Raw genomic sequence first — 20,063 nt, 5'->3', positions numbered from 1 at the left:
TCGGAGCCCTAAGTTGTCCACCAGAGCAGGGCAACTCAGTTGCTGGGTTGTGACGTTGTATGTGGGGGCGGGGTCACAGAGGAACAATGGCGTCCCGTCTGCAGCCTGCCGCCTCCCACCCCTGCAGTCACAGGTGCCACAGCTGCCACTGTCACTGGGCCCACAAGTTTCGTCCCACTGCATGCGAGTGTGCCACCACCGTCAGCCCTCGCCCCCTGGGGCCTGCATGGTCCGTCTCACTGTGCGAGAATGTGCGACTGCAGTCAGTCTGCCCCATACCCTGCCTGGGTCCGGGCCACTTGCATGCCTAGGTTGGGGGATCTGTCCTGCCGGACCCTGCTCGATGCTGGCTCCACCCCTCTTACCGTTCGTGTTGAACGGTTCGTCGTGTCGGACTTTCGGTATAATTCAATTTTCTGGTCTTTGGGTGTGTCTTTGTTCTCCAAACCTTTGTTGTATTCAAACTTGGTTGTGGGAGAAGGCACAGTGTTTCCACCTATGCCTCCATCTTGGCGGAAGTCCAGAAGCCCTATGATTCTGATGTTGAAACATTTGGCAATGTCCTGGAGGTTAACAAAACTCTCCTCATTTTTTCTAATTGTTTCTTCATTTTGTTCTGGTTGAATGTTCCTTCCTTCTGGTCCAAATGATGATTTGAGTCCCAGTTTCCTTCCTTCACTGTTGGTTCCCTGTACATACATTTTCCTTTATTTCACTTAGCATAGCCTTCATTTTTTCATCTAATTTGCAACCATATTCAACCAATTATGTAGGCATCTGATTACCATTGTTTTGAACTCTGCATCTGATAGGCTGGCTATCTCTTCATCACTTAGTTGTCTTTTTTCTGGAGCTTTGATCTGTTCATTCATTTGGGCCACTTTTTTTTTTTTTGTCTCACATGCCTGTTATGTAGTAAGGGGTAGAGCCTTAGGTGTTCACCAAGGTGGGGCAACCCACGTCGCTGCACTGTGGCATTGTATTTGGGGGAGGTGTCTGAGAGGGAATGCCACTTGCTCTGCTCTCTGCCAGTTTTCAGTCACTTTCCCTGCTACCCACAATCAAATTGGGCCCTTCTGGTGCTGATTCCTGGGCAGGTGGGCTTGTGTACCTTCTAGGACCCTGTGGGTCTCTCCAACAAATTCTCTTGTGAGGATGGGAGTTTCTCCCACCACCTCAACCCCCACAGGTGTTTTTTTCTTTTTAAAATAAATTTCATTGATTATGTTATCACAGTTGTCCCAATTTCTCCCATCCCCCTCAACCCAATATCCCCATTCCCTCCAGCAATCCCCCTCTTAGTTCATGTCTATTGGTCATGCATATAGTGGAGTAGTTCTTTGGCTACTCCATTTCTTAGACTGTTCTTAACATCCCCCTGTCTATTTTGTACCTTCCAATTTGTACTTCTTTCTTTTTAAATATATTTTATTGATTATGCTATTACAGTTGTCCCGTTTCCCTCTTCACTCCCCCCTCCAACCGTGCATACCCCCTCCCACCCACATTCCCCCCCTTTAGTTCATGTCCATGTTTCACACATATAAGTTCTTTGGCCTCTACTTTTCCCATACTATTCTTACCCTTCCCCTGTCTATTTTCTACCTACCATTTATGCTATTTATTCTCTGTACCTTTTCTCCCTTTTTTCCCCCCTCTCACTCCCCTGTTGATAAGCCTCCACGTGAGCTCCATTTCCCCACAGGTGTTTTCAATCAGAGGTTTGGTGTTTTAATTCCCCACAGTGGAACCCTTACTCCATAGTTGTTCCTCCCAGTTTATCTATATGCAAATGTGGGACTGCCCAGTCCACAATCCCCTACCTCTCGGGATCACCAGCGGACAACTTGCCTTGAGTCCTCTCCACATGGCTGTCCATCTCTCCACCTCCTATCAGACTGTATGAATGTTTCTTCTTTAATTCCTTGGTTGTCAGAGACTTCCACACAATTCAATTTTCTGTCAGTTCTGGTGTTTTTTGTTTTTAAATTTGTTGTTGCCCTTCTTTTGGTTGTGTGAGAAGGCACAGTGTGTCTACCTACACCTCTATCTTGGCCAGAAGTCAAAGTAATACAATCTTATATTGGTTATATTAGTTTCAGGAGTAGAATACAGCGATGCAACATTTTATACCTTACAACGTGATCACCTCACTGATTCTAGTAGTCATCTGTCACTCTCTAAACTTATATCTTGACTACATGACCCTTCCCCTTTTTACCACCCCTTTTGGTAACCACCCCTTTGGTCTGTTTCTGAGTCTGTGTTTGTTTTGTTTGGTTCATTTTAATTTTAGATTTCACATGTAGGTTAAACCATATGGTATTGGTCTTTCTCTGCCTGACTTATTTCATTTAGCAAAAAACCCTCTAGATCCATCAATGTTGTCCTGAATGAAAAGATTTCATTCTTTTTTATTGCTGTGCAATATTCCATTGTGTGTGTTTCACATTTTCTTTATCCATTCATCTATGACTGGACATGTAGGTTGCTTCCATATCATGGCTATTGTAAATAATGCTGCAGTGAACATAGGAGTGCGTATCTCTTTTTAAATTAATGATCTCATTTTATTTGGATATCTACCCAGAAGTGGAATTGCTGAGCCATATATCTATTGTTAGGTTTTTTTAGAACTTTCCATAATGTTTTCCATAGGGACTGTACCAGTTTGCAGTCCCACCAACAAGTGCACAAGGGTTCCCTTTCCTCCACATCGTCACTGACATGTTCTTTTTTGACTTTTTTTTTTTAAGTCCTCACCTGACAACATGTTAACTGATTTTAGAGAAAGGAAAGGAGAGAAACATCAATTAGCTGCCTCACATATGCTTCCTGACCAGGAACTGAACACACAACCTAGGCATTTGCCCTGACCAGGAACAGAACCCACAACTTTTTGGTGTACAGGATGATGCTCAAACCAAGCCAGGGCATGGTGACTTTTTGACAATAGCTATTCTGACAGGTATAAGGTGGTATCTCATTGTGGTTTTGATTTGCATTCCCCTGATGATTAGTGATGATGAGCATTTTTTTTTTGTCTGTTAGCTATCCATATGTCTTCTTTGGAGAAATGTCTTCTTTGGAGAAATGTCCTCTGGTGTTTTTGATCGAATTATTTCATGTTGCTAAGTGGTATGAGTTTCTTATATATTTTGATTATTAATTCCTTATCAGATACATACTTTGTGAATACACTCTCCCAGTCAGTAGGTTGCCTTTTTTTGTTTTGTTGATGGTTTCCTTTGCTGTACAGAAGCTTTTTAGTTTGATGTAGTCCTGTTTTTCTTTTGCTTCCCTTGCTCAAGGAGAACATGTCTACGAAGCTATTACTCAGACTGATGTCACATGGTTTACTTCCTGTGTTCAGTCCTTACATTTAAGTCTTTAGCCCATTTTGAGTTTATTTTTGGATATGATGGAAGAAATTAGTCATTTCATTTTTTTGCATGTATCTGTCCAGTTTTCATACAACCACTTGAAGAGACTGTCGTTACCCCTATGTATATTTTTACTTCTTTTATCATAGATTAGCTGAACATACAAGTGAGGATTTATTACTGGTTTCTCTATTCTGTTCCATTGATCTATGTGTCTTTTTATGTGCTAGAATTATACTGTTTAGATTATTATAGCTTTTCAGTATAGTTTGAGATCAGAGAATGTGATAGTTCCAACTTTTTTGTTCTTTCTCAAGTTTGTTTTGGCTATTCATGATCTTTTGCGGTTTCATGTAAACTTTAGAATTATTCATTCCAGTTCTGAAAAAAAATTTTCATTATTTTTAGTGTTTTCTTGACTATTCTTTTATGTCTATTTATCTAACTTCCCCAAAAAGCTTATTGAAAGTTTTATTTGTGCCCTGGCTGGTGTAGCTCACTGAATTGAGCACGGGTCTGCGAACCACACAATCGCGGTTCAATTCCCAGTCAGGACACATGCCTGGGTTGCAGGCCAATTCCCAGCAGGGGACACACCAGAGGCAACCAGACAGTGATATTTCTCTCCCTCTCTCCTTCCCTTCCCCTCTAAAGATAAATAAATAAAATCTTTAAAAAAAAGTTTTATTTGGATTATATTTATAAATTAATTTAGGGAGAACTGTCATCTTTATGATGTTCAATCATCCTATTCAATAACTGGTGATGTCATTCCATTTGCTCAAATGTGTCTCTCAGGAGTATTTTAACATTTTCTTCCTGTAGGTTTTACACATTTTTTGCTAAGTTCATTGCTATGTAGTCTATCTTCTTTATTATTACAAATGAGATTTCTCTATCATTATATTTTTTATACTCCTTTGTATTTCTGTGATATTGGCTGTCACTTCCACTCTTTCATTTCTGATTTTATTTGTGTCTTTTTCTTGGTAAGCCTGGTTAAAGGTTTATCAATATTATTTATCTTTCCAAAGAACTAGCTTTGTGTTTCACTGATCTTTTGTATTTTTAGAGTGTGTTTTGTCTATTTCTGTTCTGATCTTTATTACCATTACATCTTCTAATCAGTTACTTTTCATGTATATGAAAGCAACTGACTTCAGTATGTTAATTTTATAACTTGTTACCTTATCTTTAATTGTATGAGTTTTATCCATGATCTTCTGTGGTTTTCAGGATTACTATCACATCAACTGTAAAAAACGGTTTCCCTTTGTTATAAAGCCTTGTGCCTCTAATCAATTTGTCTAGTCTCACTGCATTTGCCCATACCTCTGGTGTAATGCTGAAATGGAGAGAGTGGCCTTCTTTCCTTATTTCTGGGTTTAGAGAAAATACATGAAGTGTTCCCCAATTTAGTAAGTTACTGATTTTAAAACTGCATATAAGTTACTGGTTTTAAAACTACATGTAAGTTACTGATTTTAGAAGCATATATTTTTTTTATTAAGAAAATATTCATCGAGTCATATTCTCTTGAGTGTTTTTATGAGGAATGGATATTGAATGTTGAAAGTTTTGTGATCATTTATGAAGAGAATCTTATGATTATTTTTCCTGAAACCTATTAATATGGTGCTATAAAATTATTAATGGATTTCCTAATAATGAGCCTACTTTTAATTTTTGCACTTAAACTCACTTAACCATAGTGAATTATATTTTTAATGTGGTGTTAGAGTCTGTTCGTTAATAGAATATATATTAGTGCTATATTAGTACTATATATGGGGCACTTCATAGGCATTCAAAATTAGTCTGTAGTTTTCTTTTTCCATCGTCTTTATCATATTTAAGTATCAGTATTATCTTCGCTTCATATGAAGTACAAACTTTCTCCACATTTTCTATACTCTGAAACAATTTCCAGAGCGTTGGGATTGTCTGGTACGCAGAGGTTTGGCAGAATTCTCCTGTAAAATAATCTGGGCCTCGTACCTTTTTTGAAGAATAGTTCCTTCCTTATATCTTCTACAAAAATTGGTCTTTTTAAATTTTCTGTCTCTAGCAATTTTGATAATCAGAATTCCCCAAGGAAATTATTTATTTCATCAACATTTTAAAACGTATTTGCATAGACTTGCAAAGACTAGTAAGTTTTTTGTTTCATTGGTTATTTCTCCATTAGCACTTATCCTATCTTTTGTGCTTTCTCCTTTTTTTACTGTGTTAGCCAGTAAAACTACTTGATAAAACTACCCATCTTGATATTTCCAACAAATCTTTTAAAAGTACTTTAAATAACTATGGCTATTCTGGACTAAGTCCCTCTAAAATCATACCTAGAAACAACCACAATTCTGTAGTGTAAAACCAGACACTCAGCATCCTTATTCCCCAAATTTCACATTCTTCCTCCCCTTTCTCTTTCCTTTCATTTTTTTGTTACCATCTCACACTGTTGACTCACACAATGCTGGCAACAAAAACTTGTAATTTTTAACACATTCTGCTGATAAACCAATTTCTTCCACTTTCTATCTTTTAAGATTGATCTTCTTGATCCACATTTACTTCTCACAAATTTCAACCTGTCAGATTCCATCTCCCAAGATCCTTCCAGACCCTGTCATTTCATGCATTCGTTTATTCTAATCAATCAACACTTCCAGGAGCTGTGCCAAACCCCGTGCTTACAGGCACATTAATAACTATGCTACAAAGTGATTACTGCAACAATGGAGAAATGTTCAAACTGCTTTTCATGCACAGAAGGAGCAACATGTGTGAGGACATGGGAGTCAGGGAAGGGCCAAAAGGGAAGGAAACATTGGCTCGTTTTTAAGGATGTTTGTCAGGTGGAGAAGGGCATCCCTAGGGACAGGTGATTTTTAAAAAGAACTGTGAAGGCATATGGCATCTTGGAGGAAGAGCCAGTTAATAAATTAGTGTGGGGGGAGGCAATGATGATGGAGACATAGGTCAGCACAAGGCCTACCAGCACTTAGACTTAGGGCTTGAAGACCCTCAGCAGGAAAGCCTGGAGTTTTGAAACTGGAGACCGAAACTGTGAGACCCACATCTTAGAAAGGTCACTCTGGACACGGCGCCAAATACGGGAAAGAGAAACATCCAGGTTGGGAGAAACAAACCAGGAAATGAGGAAACAGTTCCAATGAGAGAGGATGAGAGCCTAGACTGAAGCAGTAGAATCACAAAATCACAAAGTCCACAAACAAATCAGAGGTGACTGGTAAGAGAGGGTCCAAAAAGCCACCCTGAATGACTAGCGGGATGACAACAGTGTAACAGAAATGGAGTGAAGATCCAGGTAGGGAAAGAGCAAAGAGTCCAGCTTTGAATAAGAGTCTCAACTCTTTGTAGGACATCAGGGTAGAGATGTTCCACAGCCAGCTGGCAAAATTCAGGTGTAGCGCACAAGGGGTGAGGGTGGGAGGTGCTTGTTTGAGAGGATCTATGTATGGCAGGTACAACCACAGACGCAAATGAAAGGTAATAACCACCATCTACTGAGCACTTACCACTCACCAGGGACTGTGCTAACCACTTTACTGTATCTTTTCATATATAAATTTTTCATACATGCACAGTAATCCTGTGAGAAATTATCATTCCCATTTCACACACATGGAAACCAAGGTTCAGAGCAAGAACAAGCCCAGGGCCACAATGCTGGTAAGTGTGAGAACAAGAATTGAACTCAGTGCTGACTCCAAATCCTGGGCATACAAGTAAGGTGAACTATAAGACGTTATTTGGCAGGAAAGGGAAAGAAGAGAATGAAAATGTACTAAGTGGCGATTTTCATCAGCCACTGCAAGAGGCACTGTATGCACCTGTCTTCTTTGCTCTTCAAACCCAACCATCAAAGGTGGTATTTTTAGCCCCATTTTCCACGTGGAAACCTTGCTCAAGATCAGAGCACTGATAACTGATAAAAATGGAATTTGAACCCACTGCATCATACTCCAAAGAATGTACTTCCACAATCCAGAAGAAAGCATACAATGAGAGAAAAGGGAATGTGCAGGGTAGAGAATGTTATATATCGGCATTAAAGGAACAAGAAAGTGAAATGAGCAACAAAAAATGGTTTTAGAACATGCCATCAGAGGGAAAGAGAAAATACCTTGGGTGGGAACCCAGTGATCAGAGAATTTTAAGATGGGTGGTCAGTAAGGTCAAATGTACAAAAGTCTGGTTGAGAACTAAGGATCCCATTGCATTTAATAATTAACAGGCATTGGTGACCTTTCTGAAAACAGATACTGTAGAGTGGTGGGGTTTAAAGCAAATGGCAGTGAACTGAGAAGATGTCAAGAAGTATAAAAACAGAAGCAGTGAGGGGAGGAGAAAGGGTAGCTGGCGATGAGGGTGGAACAGAGGATGAGGGTGTTGAGTATGAGACAACATTTGTAGGCTGAGAGAAGAGGTTAGTTAAGGAGAAACAGATGCAAGGGGAGGGGCGTGAACAATGCAGCAAGGTTCCAGAGGAGAGGAAGATAGTGAGGAGGCAGGGATGAGTGTGTACATGGGAAGATTGGAGGTGGGAAAGGGGGACACTGAAGGAGCCCAACTCTAAATGCCCCTCTAGTCATTATAAAATAGATAGGTTTATCTGTTGAGAGTGATAGGAACAGGGAGAATGAGGGAGGCTTCCAGAAAGGGACCTTGTGGGAGGCTGGAAAGAACAATGATGGTACCGAGGACTCAACAGGGCTGGAAATGATAACTTTGCCATTGAATCAACCTGCGAGTTTATGTGATTTCCTCTAGCAGGCCGAAACGGTGAGTGGAGGAAACTACTAGAATCGGTCAGAGGAAAAGCAGCAATCAATCACCAGAGAAGTGAGGATGGTGGTGAGACTGTCCCTGAAGTGACTCGTCTTGGAATCTGCACCAGGGAGAAGACATTAAAGCAGAGCTGATAGATAAACTGAGAGAACACAGAAGAGTAAGGAGAGGAGAACTTGATGCCACTGAACATAAGTTGGATGGGAATGGAGGAGTGTGAAACCCCCACTTCCAGGGAGAGAGTAGAGTTTCAGAGTTCAAGATTTCTAGGGTAGGCAATTCTGTGGAAGTGGTTCCCATGTAGCCTTGCTACATGGCATTGTGGTAGTGGCACAGAGGGGGACGGTCATTGCAGTGGGATGGCCAAGAAACCAGGCCGCTCCACTACCTTCATCATGGATCCTGGAGGCATTCCAGGAGACTGGCAGATATTGAGATGCTGAGGATACTTACTACTCTGCCCAGATTCATATAACTTAAAAACAAACAAATAAAAAAAGAAACAATAAGCATGCCTTCAGTGAAATCACTGACAAAGATTTTTCATTGAAGAATGTCATGTCATGTCACTACTATGTCTGCATGCTGACAGAGACCTATTACATGGCATCTAACCAAGAGACCAGGGATTCACAGCTGTTCTGATGGGGCTGTTCTGATCCACAGGTGAAGGGTTACAAGGACTAGCTCTTCTCCCTTCCTTTAAGTCTAATCAAGGAGCCAACCACTAGACCAAGTGTCACTGTGTCTTGTCTTTGACCTGAAGATATCTATACTCGGTATCCAAGAGACAGGGCAAGACCCTGTTGTTGCTATAAGTGCCTACTGCTGGCTCTGAAAAAACTGATTTGAATGACAAATCAGACACTCATGAGGACCAGCCGCACTACCCACTTGTGCCACAAAGATGTTATCTTAAAAAAGGCCCATACTGAAAACCTAGGCCCTGGTTTTATATTTTGCTAGAACTACTTCTGAAATACCATATGTTTTTTGCAACAGACTGTTATTCTCTGGTGGTTGAACTAGCAGTTCCATTTGTTTCTTCTTTTTTTTTTTTTTTTGAGGGGGGTGGGCTCAGAATCTTTTCTCGAAATTTAACTTGTGTGAAAGCCAGATAAGTAACATAGGGGAAAACAGTGATTCTTGGTTAGTGCCAGGATGGGTAATTCAGAGCCTAGCCACCTTTGCCCCTGTACACCCTGCAAAGCAAGTGAAATATCCCCTTCAGTGGTCCTGGCATAAGTTGGGGGGAAAACCCACTGAATTTGGTTTACTTCTAGTAGTATCATTTTGTAAGTCAATTGTTTAGCGAAGACAAAATAAATAGGTTCAGCAAAATGAAAACATCTGAAATATTCATAAATATATCTTGGCAGTGGCTGGTGTGGCTCAACACCCATTTGTGAACCAAAAGGTAGCTGGTTTGATTCCCCATCAGGGCATATGCCTGGGTTGCAGGCCAGGTCCCCAGTAGGGGGTGTGAGAGAAGCAACTGATTGATGTATCTCTCACACACTGATGTTTCTCCCTCTTTCTCCCTCCCTTCCTCTCTCTAAAAGTAAATAAATAAAACCTTTTTCAAAAAAAAAGAGAAATAGACAAGCTCCATGGAACCACAATCAGTTCTTAATAAGGCCGAGAGGGAGAGGCTGGAGGTGGAACGAACAGCTCTTGGCATAGCTGTCTGTCCAGCTCACAAAACTCCCTCTTTCGCAGAAGCACGCCCCCTCTTCATATCCGACGCTAGGCCCTAGGACTGAGTTGCCATTACATCACTCCCTCCACCAGCCACAGTTGACTGGTTAAGCCCAGTAGATCTCTGAAATTTTTTGATCTTGCATTTAGGAATAGATTCAGTCACCTTCCCCATCATCTTTCTCTCTATTTCTCCCAACCTCTCTTTGACAAAGTTGTAAGATATAAAACTTAGATGCTGCCATAGACCATGTTGCTCACCTGAGAGAGAAAACCATCAGCAGTGAAAGCACATAAAGCCATCCACAGGAAGAACCAGAAATAAGAGGCAAAAAGGAGAGGGAAAAATCCTATCAGTGCTTGAGTTCTTGATATTCACTGAGACTCTGCTCCATCCTTGCCCATTCCACGATTTAGGTTTTCAGTCTTTCCTTGGACTCCATGAGTCAGTAGATTCGACTTTCTATCTCTGCTACTTCAAGTTGGGATCTTGGCACATGCAACCAAACTAGTAAAAAAAGGAAGACACTTTCGGCCTTTGGCTTGGCAGAGGCTTAAGTGCGACTCGCTTTGTTCATATTGAATCCAGGTTCATCTGACACCAGCTGCTTCCACTATGCCACCAAGTTCAACCCCAACTAGGTCAAAGTTGTTCATATACCTGAGATACCTGAGGTGTACTGGTGGGCAGCTTGGTGCCTTATCCATCCTGGCCTCCAAGATCAGCCCTCGGAGTCTCTCCAAAACAAATTGGTGATCACATGGCCAAAGCAACTGGTGACTGTGTTGGTGTAGGTAGTTAGCCAGTTATCAATAAAGAAAGCAAGCAAGGGGAATCAGACATTGTTAAGCAGGGTTAGCTGGGGAACATGGGCCTGTAACTTCACCAGGAAGTTATAGCTTCACACACTGCCCATAGAACCACAGGCCTGTTCCCTGTAGATCACTGGGGAAAGGGAGAAAACAAGGGGAGGTAAGCACACGTGCAATTTGAGCCAAAACGGCAACCATAGAGGCTGGCCAGTCTAGCCTAGGGAAACAATGGATGGTTGGAAGTCAGGCTAGTACAAACCTGCAAAAGCTTGGGATTGACTGGTTATTTTCAAGAAGCTCCTGGTCCTTCCCAAGCCCAAGATAATACAATCCCAGGGAACAAAGCCCTTCTCTCTCTCACTTGGAAACATGTGCTTGCCCTGTTTGTCCGTGCATTCTCTCCATAGTAACCATGCAGGTCTAGCAGCTGTGTGGACTACAAATGCAGGCTCCAGGTGGGAGCATCACAGCCAGGAACAGCCCTAAGCTACCTGGACAGGGATTGAGTCTGCTAATGCTGGGACAATAAAACAAAAACTGTGGACAATGGCCTTTCTGTTAGCCTTGCTGAGGACACAACTGGACTTTTCCCATGGTGGGATGGACATATGTACGACACTAGGAACCTCAAGGCAGCCTTCTATTTCCATCCTAATAAATCTTGCCACACCACATTCTCCCCTGAACGGGTCCATGAAATACTTGTGATCCTGTGAAAGAGCCCCACTTCTACCAGCAACAACTGTTAAGGGTCTGAGGATTACAGTGAAAATGACCATTCAGAACAGAAAAGCTCAAACTGAAGTAATGCTGATAGGGGACTCAAGAGTTGGGAAATTTTAGTTTAAGGTAAGTAGTTACAAGCCTGGTAAGTAATGCATGTGTTAAAGCTATTGTTTCAGAAACTACAGATAAGGCCCATCCTGGCTCCCAAGAGAGACAGCCAACCTCCCGGGGCACTGCTAAAGATGACCACCTGGAGAACAAGTGGAGGCACCTGGGTCATCGTATTCCAGAGAGAGACAGATGACCACCTGCCCCTAGGAACAGCTAACTGCCCAGGGCGAGAACATTGCAGTTTTTAAATCTAATTTTCCCTGAATTTCAAAACCCCTCACTGCATTTTGTTATAAAAAGGATGGCTTGGAAAGAAAATGTAAGGATGGTCCATTAGGTTATGAACCAGCCATCTTCTCAAATTGCCGGCCATCAGAATAAGCACCTACAAAGATTCCATCCCGTCTCTGCTTATTGGGTCGGTATGTGATGGACAGCACCAACGCTGGTCTTCTCTGGTTTCAACACTTTCTGCCTCTGCCTTGATCATCAAAGCCCTCATAGAACTGCCAAGAGACAGAAAGTAGCAAAACAAAAACCAAAAAAACCCATTAAGCACAGTGGAAATATCACTCTTGATGACACCATCCGCACTGCCTGACAGATGCAGCACTGATCTTTAGCTAGAAAACTCTCCTGAACCACTAAAGAGACCCTGGGGACTGTCTAGGCTATGCACTGCAGTGTTGATGGCCACCACCCTCAAGACATCATAAATGATGTCAGCAGTGGTACAGTAGAATGCCCACTAGTTAAGAACTACAAAGAAAAATATTTCAATTAAAGCCCTGGCTGGTGTGGCTCAGTGGATTAAGTACTGACTTGTAAACCAAAGGATCACTGGTTTGATTCCCAGTCAAAGCACATGCCTGGGTTACAGGCTAGGTCCCCAGTGGGGGGCGCACGAGAGGCAACCACACATTGATGTTTCTCTCCCTCTCTTTCTCCTTCGTTTCCTCCCTCTCTAAAAATAAATAAATAAAAACCTTTAAAATAAAAAATATATATTTCAATTAAAGATCATTAGACAACCACCACCACCAACAACAACAACCAAAAAAGACCATCAAACATACAATGTTTGTGACCACAAAGAACTACTCTTGATCCAGAATTAACATTTCTAACGTGTTCCATAGAAGCTAGGATGCCTTGTTGGGAAACGCCCTGCCTGGTTTCAGAAGCTATAATCCCACATGGCTAAAGCTGAGTGAGCAACCTTCAAACCATAAGCCACTAAGGAGACAAAGCTTATCTCCCTGGCAGAAGCACTGCTTCTGCTCCTTTTACTTCATCCATAACTGGCCCCAGATGCTTGATCAGTTAGCCAATGATGGGTAAGATTCCCCAAGGCGGGGAACAACCTAAAACAGGCATGATCACAGGGAGGCCCTAGGGAAGGACTTGGGGGGCTACAGAAAAGAAAGGTAATGGACCCTCACCCCTTGGCTTTGACATAGTCTGAGTCCTCTTTCTGTCTTCGTCTCCTAATCTCTTGGCTGCCTTACTTCCTCTGCCTGACTTAAGCCTGAAACAATGACAGAGGGTGGTGCAGCCCTGTGCTGGAAAGGGTGGATTCCCCGGTGATCAGGCCTAAGAAAAAATACATAAAATCCTGTGAAACCTGCTTTGTTTGGAATGTTCTCAATTAAATGATAAGGGTCCAAGCAGGAAGTGAGTTTGTTCCTCAAAGTTTTATGGCCATTTAACTATTCAACCCTGGCTCAAAAAAGGCCCTCAGAGTTCTTTGTATGTTATCTATTGTTTGATCCTTACTGCCCAACAATGATGAACGAACTTTACCTGTATTCCTATGCCAATTGAACCCAACAAAAGCTTGTCTAGGCAAGGGTCAGGGCACTCTCTTCCTGAGAGTGCAGCTGTGCCGTCTCCTTTCCTCCACAGGACTCGGTAGTCCACGTGAATGTATCCTGTCCCATCCATAACGCCACAGACACAGCAGGCCGGTGTCCGCATCAATGCCTAAGTAATCCAGAGGTCTAGAAAGACTGAGGGTTTTTACAATAACCCTCTGGATCAGATCTCAGGGGAAAGAAAAGCAGATGCAGCAACAGTCAAAGCTGTCTAAGCAGAATTTTGGCTTGACAAGGTTGACCCACTCTCAAGCTATGAGTGTTTGGTATGGGGAGGGGACCTCAGCAACCCCATACTCTCCATCTTCCTCTAAGACACTCCAAGTAACCCTACAACATAAATGTAAACTCTTCCAATAAAAACAATTCTGTCTACCATCTTAATTTGTGCAGGACACCTTGACCTTGAAAGCTTCCCCACTGCCAAAAGTAGCTTTCTCTGTTTTTCTTTGGGACCTGCCCTTCCTTCCAAACAAGTTTGTAAACTCAGACTCTGCTTTCTATCTCCTTTGAGCCTCAAGGTGAAAGAGAGTTCCTCCAGAGGACTTGTTTGATTAAGAGCTGCAAAAGCACTGACTGGACTTTACCAGAGAAGTCTGTGGGACCTACCATTCCTAGTGTAGAAACATCGAAGGAGTGGGCTTTATGGCTTCCTGCTGACAAGCAAGAAAGCAACAGGACTCCTGTGGTGTGCTGGAGAGTTCCGCAGATCTGAATGGCTGAGGAGGGAAATCAGTTCACCATGAAACCAGATATCTGTTTCCAGCGCTGAGACTCTGTCTAGCAGCGGAAGCTAAGGAGGTGGGGGTGGGGCCACTGCTGAGAAGCTGAGAGGAAGCAGGAAGTTCGGAAACCTTGAGTTATTGCTGGTCTAAATTCTGCCAGTAAAAGAATGTAACATGGTATTTTTTTCCCTATTAACTCCTATAGGCCTTTACTTAACCAGGAAAGGTTACCTGTTCACTGAATTGGTGGCTAATTAGGTAAAAATAAAGTTCACAAGTAAAAATATTAACTTTCTTCCTCCCTACATGGCAAGGGCTCATTATGTTAGTGTTCAGCCCAGTGGTTAAAGGATAATATACCAGAAAATAAAAACCTAAAGACTTTCTGAAAAATTTCACCTCCTAACCTGACTTTTAAATTTTCATCAGTCACAAGCTCTGTAAACACTCTGTTCTTTACAAGTGCATGTTACAAGATAAGTGTTAATGAATTCATGTGAATGAACGAATGAATGAGTGGATGAGGTATCAATGAATGTCCCATAGTAAAAACAGGGCATGGAGTCCCCCCCAGTGCCTCCGGGATTGTTCCCTATCCCCCTACCACATCTGACCACTGAAGGTTATGTCCATGATCACTGAAATAGAGCCTGGTTTGGGGATAACAAATAAGGAAATACAGTCCAAAAAATTTCCTTCAGTTTGAGTCCTCACAGCCTAGACAACAAGGCCAACGGTGGGGGAGTGGCACCTGGCAAAGAGTGCCCTATCGCTGCTCCTCCACACGCCTGGCCAGGCCATCACTCACCATCACATAATGCTGCATGATAGCCTGCTGCCAGGGAGCATCTGTTTAGCTGGCATTGACTCCTGTGGAACAAAGCCGATGAGTCTGGGTGAGGAGAGGAGAAATCAGTCAGGATAGAAAAAAGAAGGCTGGGGAATGTGATGCTTTGTTACATTAAAGACTTAACTGGCCTTTAACTTCTACAGCAAAGCACAGAGGAAGTCAGTGGAAATGTCTGAAAGCCTCTGCTTGAAGGCATGAGGCACTCAGGAGAGATACCCTGTAGCTGCTCCACATGCCAATCCCCTTCTTCACTCACCCTATGCCCCTTATGGGAATGACACCAGACGAAGGCTCTTCCTGTATTTCTCAGGGACTGCCAAGCAGATGAATCTCCACGTGGTATTTAAATTTCTACATGGAGAAAAACGGGTATGGAAAGTCTCCCAGGTCATGCGTTTAAAAGGTTAAGTCTCAGGCACTGGATTTCCTATAGATCAACATTTTAAATGATTCCCAAAACTTTCAGTCCCTCAGGCAATCCTCAGTCCAGCCAGACATGGGTATGCTCTGCCTGACAAGCAGGATTCCTTCATCACCACAATTTTCCCAAGTTTGATACTTTGAACATTTGTTTATTTTCATTGCCCTGTGAGTTCCACTAGGGCACAGACTCATTGTTATTCGACATTTTTCCAGAGCCTGGCACAGTGCCTGGTAAACACAATCATTCAGTGAATGTCTATTGAATGAATACTTGCATGCATGTTTTCCAACAAGCAGAAAAAAAAGTCTGGTTTCAGCAAGCAGGTAAGTTGGTAAACATTTGGTACTTTTCATGATATCATTTGGTAAAAGATATCCCTGTAATCCCCACAAACACTACCCCTTTTATGGCACTTATCACACATTAAGCATTCTATTATGGTTTTTTCAGTACAGCTATGAATCTCCCTATAAATTCCTTGGAAACAGGAATTAGGTGATTTTCAATGATCTTATCCATCCCCTCAACCAATAAATAAACTTTTTTAAATGAATTTCTTTTTCTTAAGATTTTATTTATTTACCTTTAGAGGGGAAGGGAAGAAAAGAGGGTGAGAATATCAATGTGTGGTTGCCTCTCGTGGGTCCCCTGCTGGGAACTGGCCTGCAACCCAGGCACGTGCCCTGACCGGGAATTGAACCTTGATCCTCTGGTTTGCAGGCCTGCGCTCAATCCACTGAGATACACCAGCCAGGGCCCAATAAATGAACTATTAAATAAGTAAATGAATGAATGCTTATTGGCCAAACTATATTATAGTTTTCAGTCTACTAAAACCATCCAACACAAGCACCAAAATACTATTTAAAGAAAGTCTAGGCCCCAGAGAAAAACACTTGCAGAAATTTGTGTTGGCACCTTAACCAAAGGCAATGTCCATGTGACATCAATAGTAGGTGGCAGAGAAAACAAGTGTAAACTATAGAAAGGCCAGGCCCAAAACCTGAGAGAAGAGGATGACAGCAGGGGTGGGCTACAGAATGTGGCAGTAGCCAAAACTTGTGGAAAATTCACAAGCAGATTACCCACATCAATATAAGGGGCTACACTGAAACCACCAACACGGATCAATTATGTGAGTAACGTGTCTGGGTCTTGAGACCAGGGCTTTATTCAAGGAACATGAAAGAAGAAAATTTTGTCATGCACAGTTATGCATAGTGGTACGTGATTGAGAACAGAGCCAACGGTGGGTAGGAGGAAGCCCTGATTCATAGGGCAGGGTCTCTCTCTGCCGCATGGAACCCTAATAATTAACCAATTAGGGCTACAGCTTCATTTCCCGTGGCAGTTTTCTCTGTCATAGAAAATAAGGGCACAGCCCTAACTATACAAACCTTAAAAGCATCTAGGTAATGAACATCTTCAGATATGCTTGGATTATGCCCCAGAGATGACTGGGCTCAGGTAGCATTCTTAGACTCAATAAGGAGAGCTTCTCGGAGGAAATGAAGTATATTCTGACACTGGTTGTTACGTCCCTATCTACATCCTTATCACACGACTCTATAAAAAAAGAGACTGAATATTATTGCATCTATTAAACAACCCTAGAGGCTGGAATAGGTCAATTGGGGTGCCATCAATTCTGAAATAACTAATCACAGCATTCTTCAGTAGCACTAAATGTAACGCAGTATATGAAAACAATTGTTCAATTTACTATGTGTATAAAAGAATTATTTAAACTTTAAAGGGCCTTTGAAATTTAACATATTACTATTATTTAGATTATGTCAATTTCTCAGAGAAACCAAAAGTACTTTTTGGCTGTCAGAGTTCAAATCCACTAAAAAAAAGGGAATGGGTTACACGCTAGCTGTAGGGGAGGAGGAGGGAGGTTTACAAGGTGGGTAAAAAATCAAATGTGGAAGAGAAAAAAGAGGCATTACTGCATTGTTCTAGAGATGAAATAATAACAGAGTTGTGTCTATCGTTTTCATGAAGACTCGCGACCACCACAAAAAGGAAACTCTCCCCCTCTCCCTTGCCCTTATGTTTTAAAAGAACTGGAGGTCAGAGGGCATTTATGGACACACTAAAGCATTAAACGGACAGCCAAGCCTTTTGGCTCTTCAGTGGAAAGGTCTGGAAGTGAAAATGAACAGAAGGCAAAGAGTAGGACCAATTCTGCTGGTTTTCCCCTACCTATAAGACAGCAGGACCCGATACCTGGCAACTGAGTTTAAAAAGGGGGAGGCCAGAGGAAAGACCTAAGGGGCTTCTGCAATAATTGGTGGTTAAGTCAGACATATGAAGCTTGAGACCAGAGGAGGCCTAAAGGCAGAGAAAAGAGGAATCAGGAATATTGGAAGCACTCAAAGAGGTGGCTTCCCAGCTCTTGGCTAACAATTCCCATATGTGTGTCCAAAGGGGGCTGACACATAGATGAGGATCCCACAGTACAGGCAGGATGCAAACTCTGCCCTTCCCTGAAGGCTGATACCCCTCAGCCAAATGAAAATTCTGGTTCAGTAGGTTAAGTCGGGATAGCATCTCTGTAGTTCTCCTCTATGGGGGACAAGGCTGGGGCAAGCGGGCCAGGACTGGAGGAGGCTCTGGGACAGGTTAGGCAGCAGAACTCCTTAATTAGACACAGGAATTAAGAAAAGAGCCTGTACAGCAGCTCTGGAAAGAAAGCCTTACACACAAATTCACGAGAATTGTTATCTCTGGGGAAAAGGCAAGACTGAAGGGGTGGCCAAGGCACTTGGTCGTGCTGGTAATGTTCATATTTAAGAGTGTATTCATATGTTTGTTGTTTAACTAAAAGCATTTTTTAAAATGTTTTAAAAAACATTGTTTCTTCAATTTAAGAAAGAGAGGGAAGCTAGGGAGAGGTGGAAAGGAAAAGAAGAAGAAAGACACAACTAACAATCTGGGGGTCCTTGCAGGTGTCTCCCTGGATGCTGGGATAGGGCAACCCAAAGGGGTGGGGCTCGGAAGCAGTGAAAGCCATGGTGCAAATCGCAATGGGAAGGGTCCTAAATAAAAATTTCTGAGTCGCAAGAGAAGGAAATGGAATATATAACAGAATTGTGAGAGAAAACAGTGAAGAGAAAAAGACCCTAGCCAGCCTGTCCCCCATGCTGCTTGTCAGGTTGGGGTCCCCAGTCTCAAACAGAAGGGAGCAAATGCTGACTCCCCAGAATTGGGCCCAGAAACCCGAGCCTCCTCTCTCCTCTTACGTCCTCTCTGCCAATCACGCCTTTGGTTGTGCCGAAATCTGTTGTCCTGGATTTAGTGAAAGATATCAACACGAAGAGGGCACTTCATATGGATCACCTCCTCATCCTGCCCTCTCTCAAACTTTCTACCAATGCAATGCCACCCCACACTTCCCTCAGCTTATCTGTTAGCTTCTGAAATAGAATGAGCACTTTTCCCAATATTAAGGAATTTCCTTGGGGAGAATTCCCCCGCGAGAGTAGCGACAACCTCTTCTGGAAGGAGACAACCTCTGAATACGTGGTCCTGTCTTCTGGGCTCAGGTAAGCTGCCAGAGAAGGTCAATGCCCAACTCAGCTTGTGGTAGGTGGCCCTTTTCACTTCTCCCACTCCACCCATCTTTCTGCACGGCACCCACCACCTTAGCCCCTTCAGAGCTCTGCAGGCGAATTGTTCTGGGGTCCTTGTGAGGGTGGGGTGTGGAGGAAGACCCCTTCCAGAGATGAGGCGGGAAGCGTTGGGGGAAGGGAACTGGGGAGTGGGAGGAGCAGTTACCTCATTGAAACCTTCCTGCAGGACGTCCAGCAAGTTCCCCCGGGTAAGGCAAGCTAGCATTGTTTCTGCCCAAGGCTCCTGAGAGGGGCCTCCAGGTCAGGCTGCCGCGCCTCCTCCTCCCACTGCACACAAAGACTGTCGGTTCAGCGCATTGGGATTTTCTCCGGAGTCCCCCAAGCCACTTACTGGAAGCCCAGACTTGAGCCAAACTAGCGGCTTCCACTGGGCATGCTCCTACGGAGGCCTCTGCAGGAGGGGCGGGGGCACTACCGTGGTTCCTATAGAAACAGTGGGTGTGCACAAGCTGGACCGGTGCTCGCTGGTGGCCTCCGCCCGCCTGGCCTGAGGGAGGGACAGCACTGCGGGCGGGGGAGCGTGCCGGCAGGCTGGCCTGTGCGTGTGCTAGCAGTTACACATGCACAAACCAGGTCTGCAGGCAAGCATGTTTGAGTGAACGCACACTGCGCGCGCGTGTGCGCACACACGCGCACGCACAAACACACACACACACACACACACACACACAAGATCTGATTTAGGGCCTCAAGTACCCACTGCATGGTGAATGGGAAGGGGAGCGAATCATAGGCTTATTACCCCCCACCCCCCCACCCCCGCCACTAGCTGAAAACAGCAACCTTTTTCCATATGGGGCCTGGACAGTGAGGTTAGGCTAAAGAAGGGGAAGCAAAAGGGAGAGAAAATCAGAAAGAGAAGAGACATTCAGAAGGAGAGAAAAAAAGAGAAAACTTTAGTTACTGATGGTATTAGGACACATTTACTAGAAATAGAGCTAAACAAATCACACAGGATCACAACAGAAATATCAAGGGTAAGCCAAGGATGACCAAGACTTCAACA

At 43.2% G+C, this 20,063-nt stretch overlaps 1 protein-coding gene across 3 annotated transcripts in view; it reads right to left on the bottom strand.

Annotated features, from left to right (window-relative positions):
* DIXDC1 (DIX domain containing 1) overlaps positions 1 to 19,618 on the bottom strand; it is a 77,719-nt gene extending 58,101 nt beyond the window's left edge. The window contains exons 1-2 of one of the 3 annotated variants that reach the window (XM_037065571.1): positions 19,203 to 19,608; positions 14,954 to 15,015 (exon numbers count right to left, since the gene is read on the bottom strand). In XM_037065571.1, coding sequence (XP_036921466.1) covers positions 14,954 to 14,971 — 18 coding nt within the window. In that variant the 5' untranslated portion in view covers positions 14,972 to 15,015; positions 19,203 to 19,608. Of the gene's footprint in view, positions 1 to 14,953; positions 15,016 to 19,202 lie in introns of all 3 variants that reach the window. The other 2 variants (XM_037065572.1, XM_037065570.1) reach the window with 2 other exon arrangements.
* Between the last annotated feature and the right edge of the window lie 445 nt (positions 19,619 to 20,063).

Source organism: Sturnira hondurensis, unplaced genomic scaffold (assembly GCF_014824575.4).
Source record: "Sturnira hondurensis isolate 20B ecotype Veracruz unplaced genomic scaffold, ASM1482457v3 Scaffold0015793, whole genome shotgun sequence".
NCBI classification, from domain to species: Eukaryota; Metazoa; Chordata; class Mammalia; order Chiroptera; family Phyllostomidae; genus Sturnira; species Sturnira hondurensis.
The sequence above is the reverse complement of the archived record's forward strand: the minus strand, read 5'-3'. Positions and strand labels throughout refer to the sequence as shown.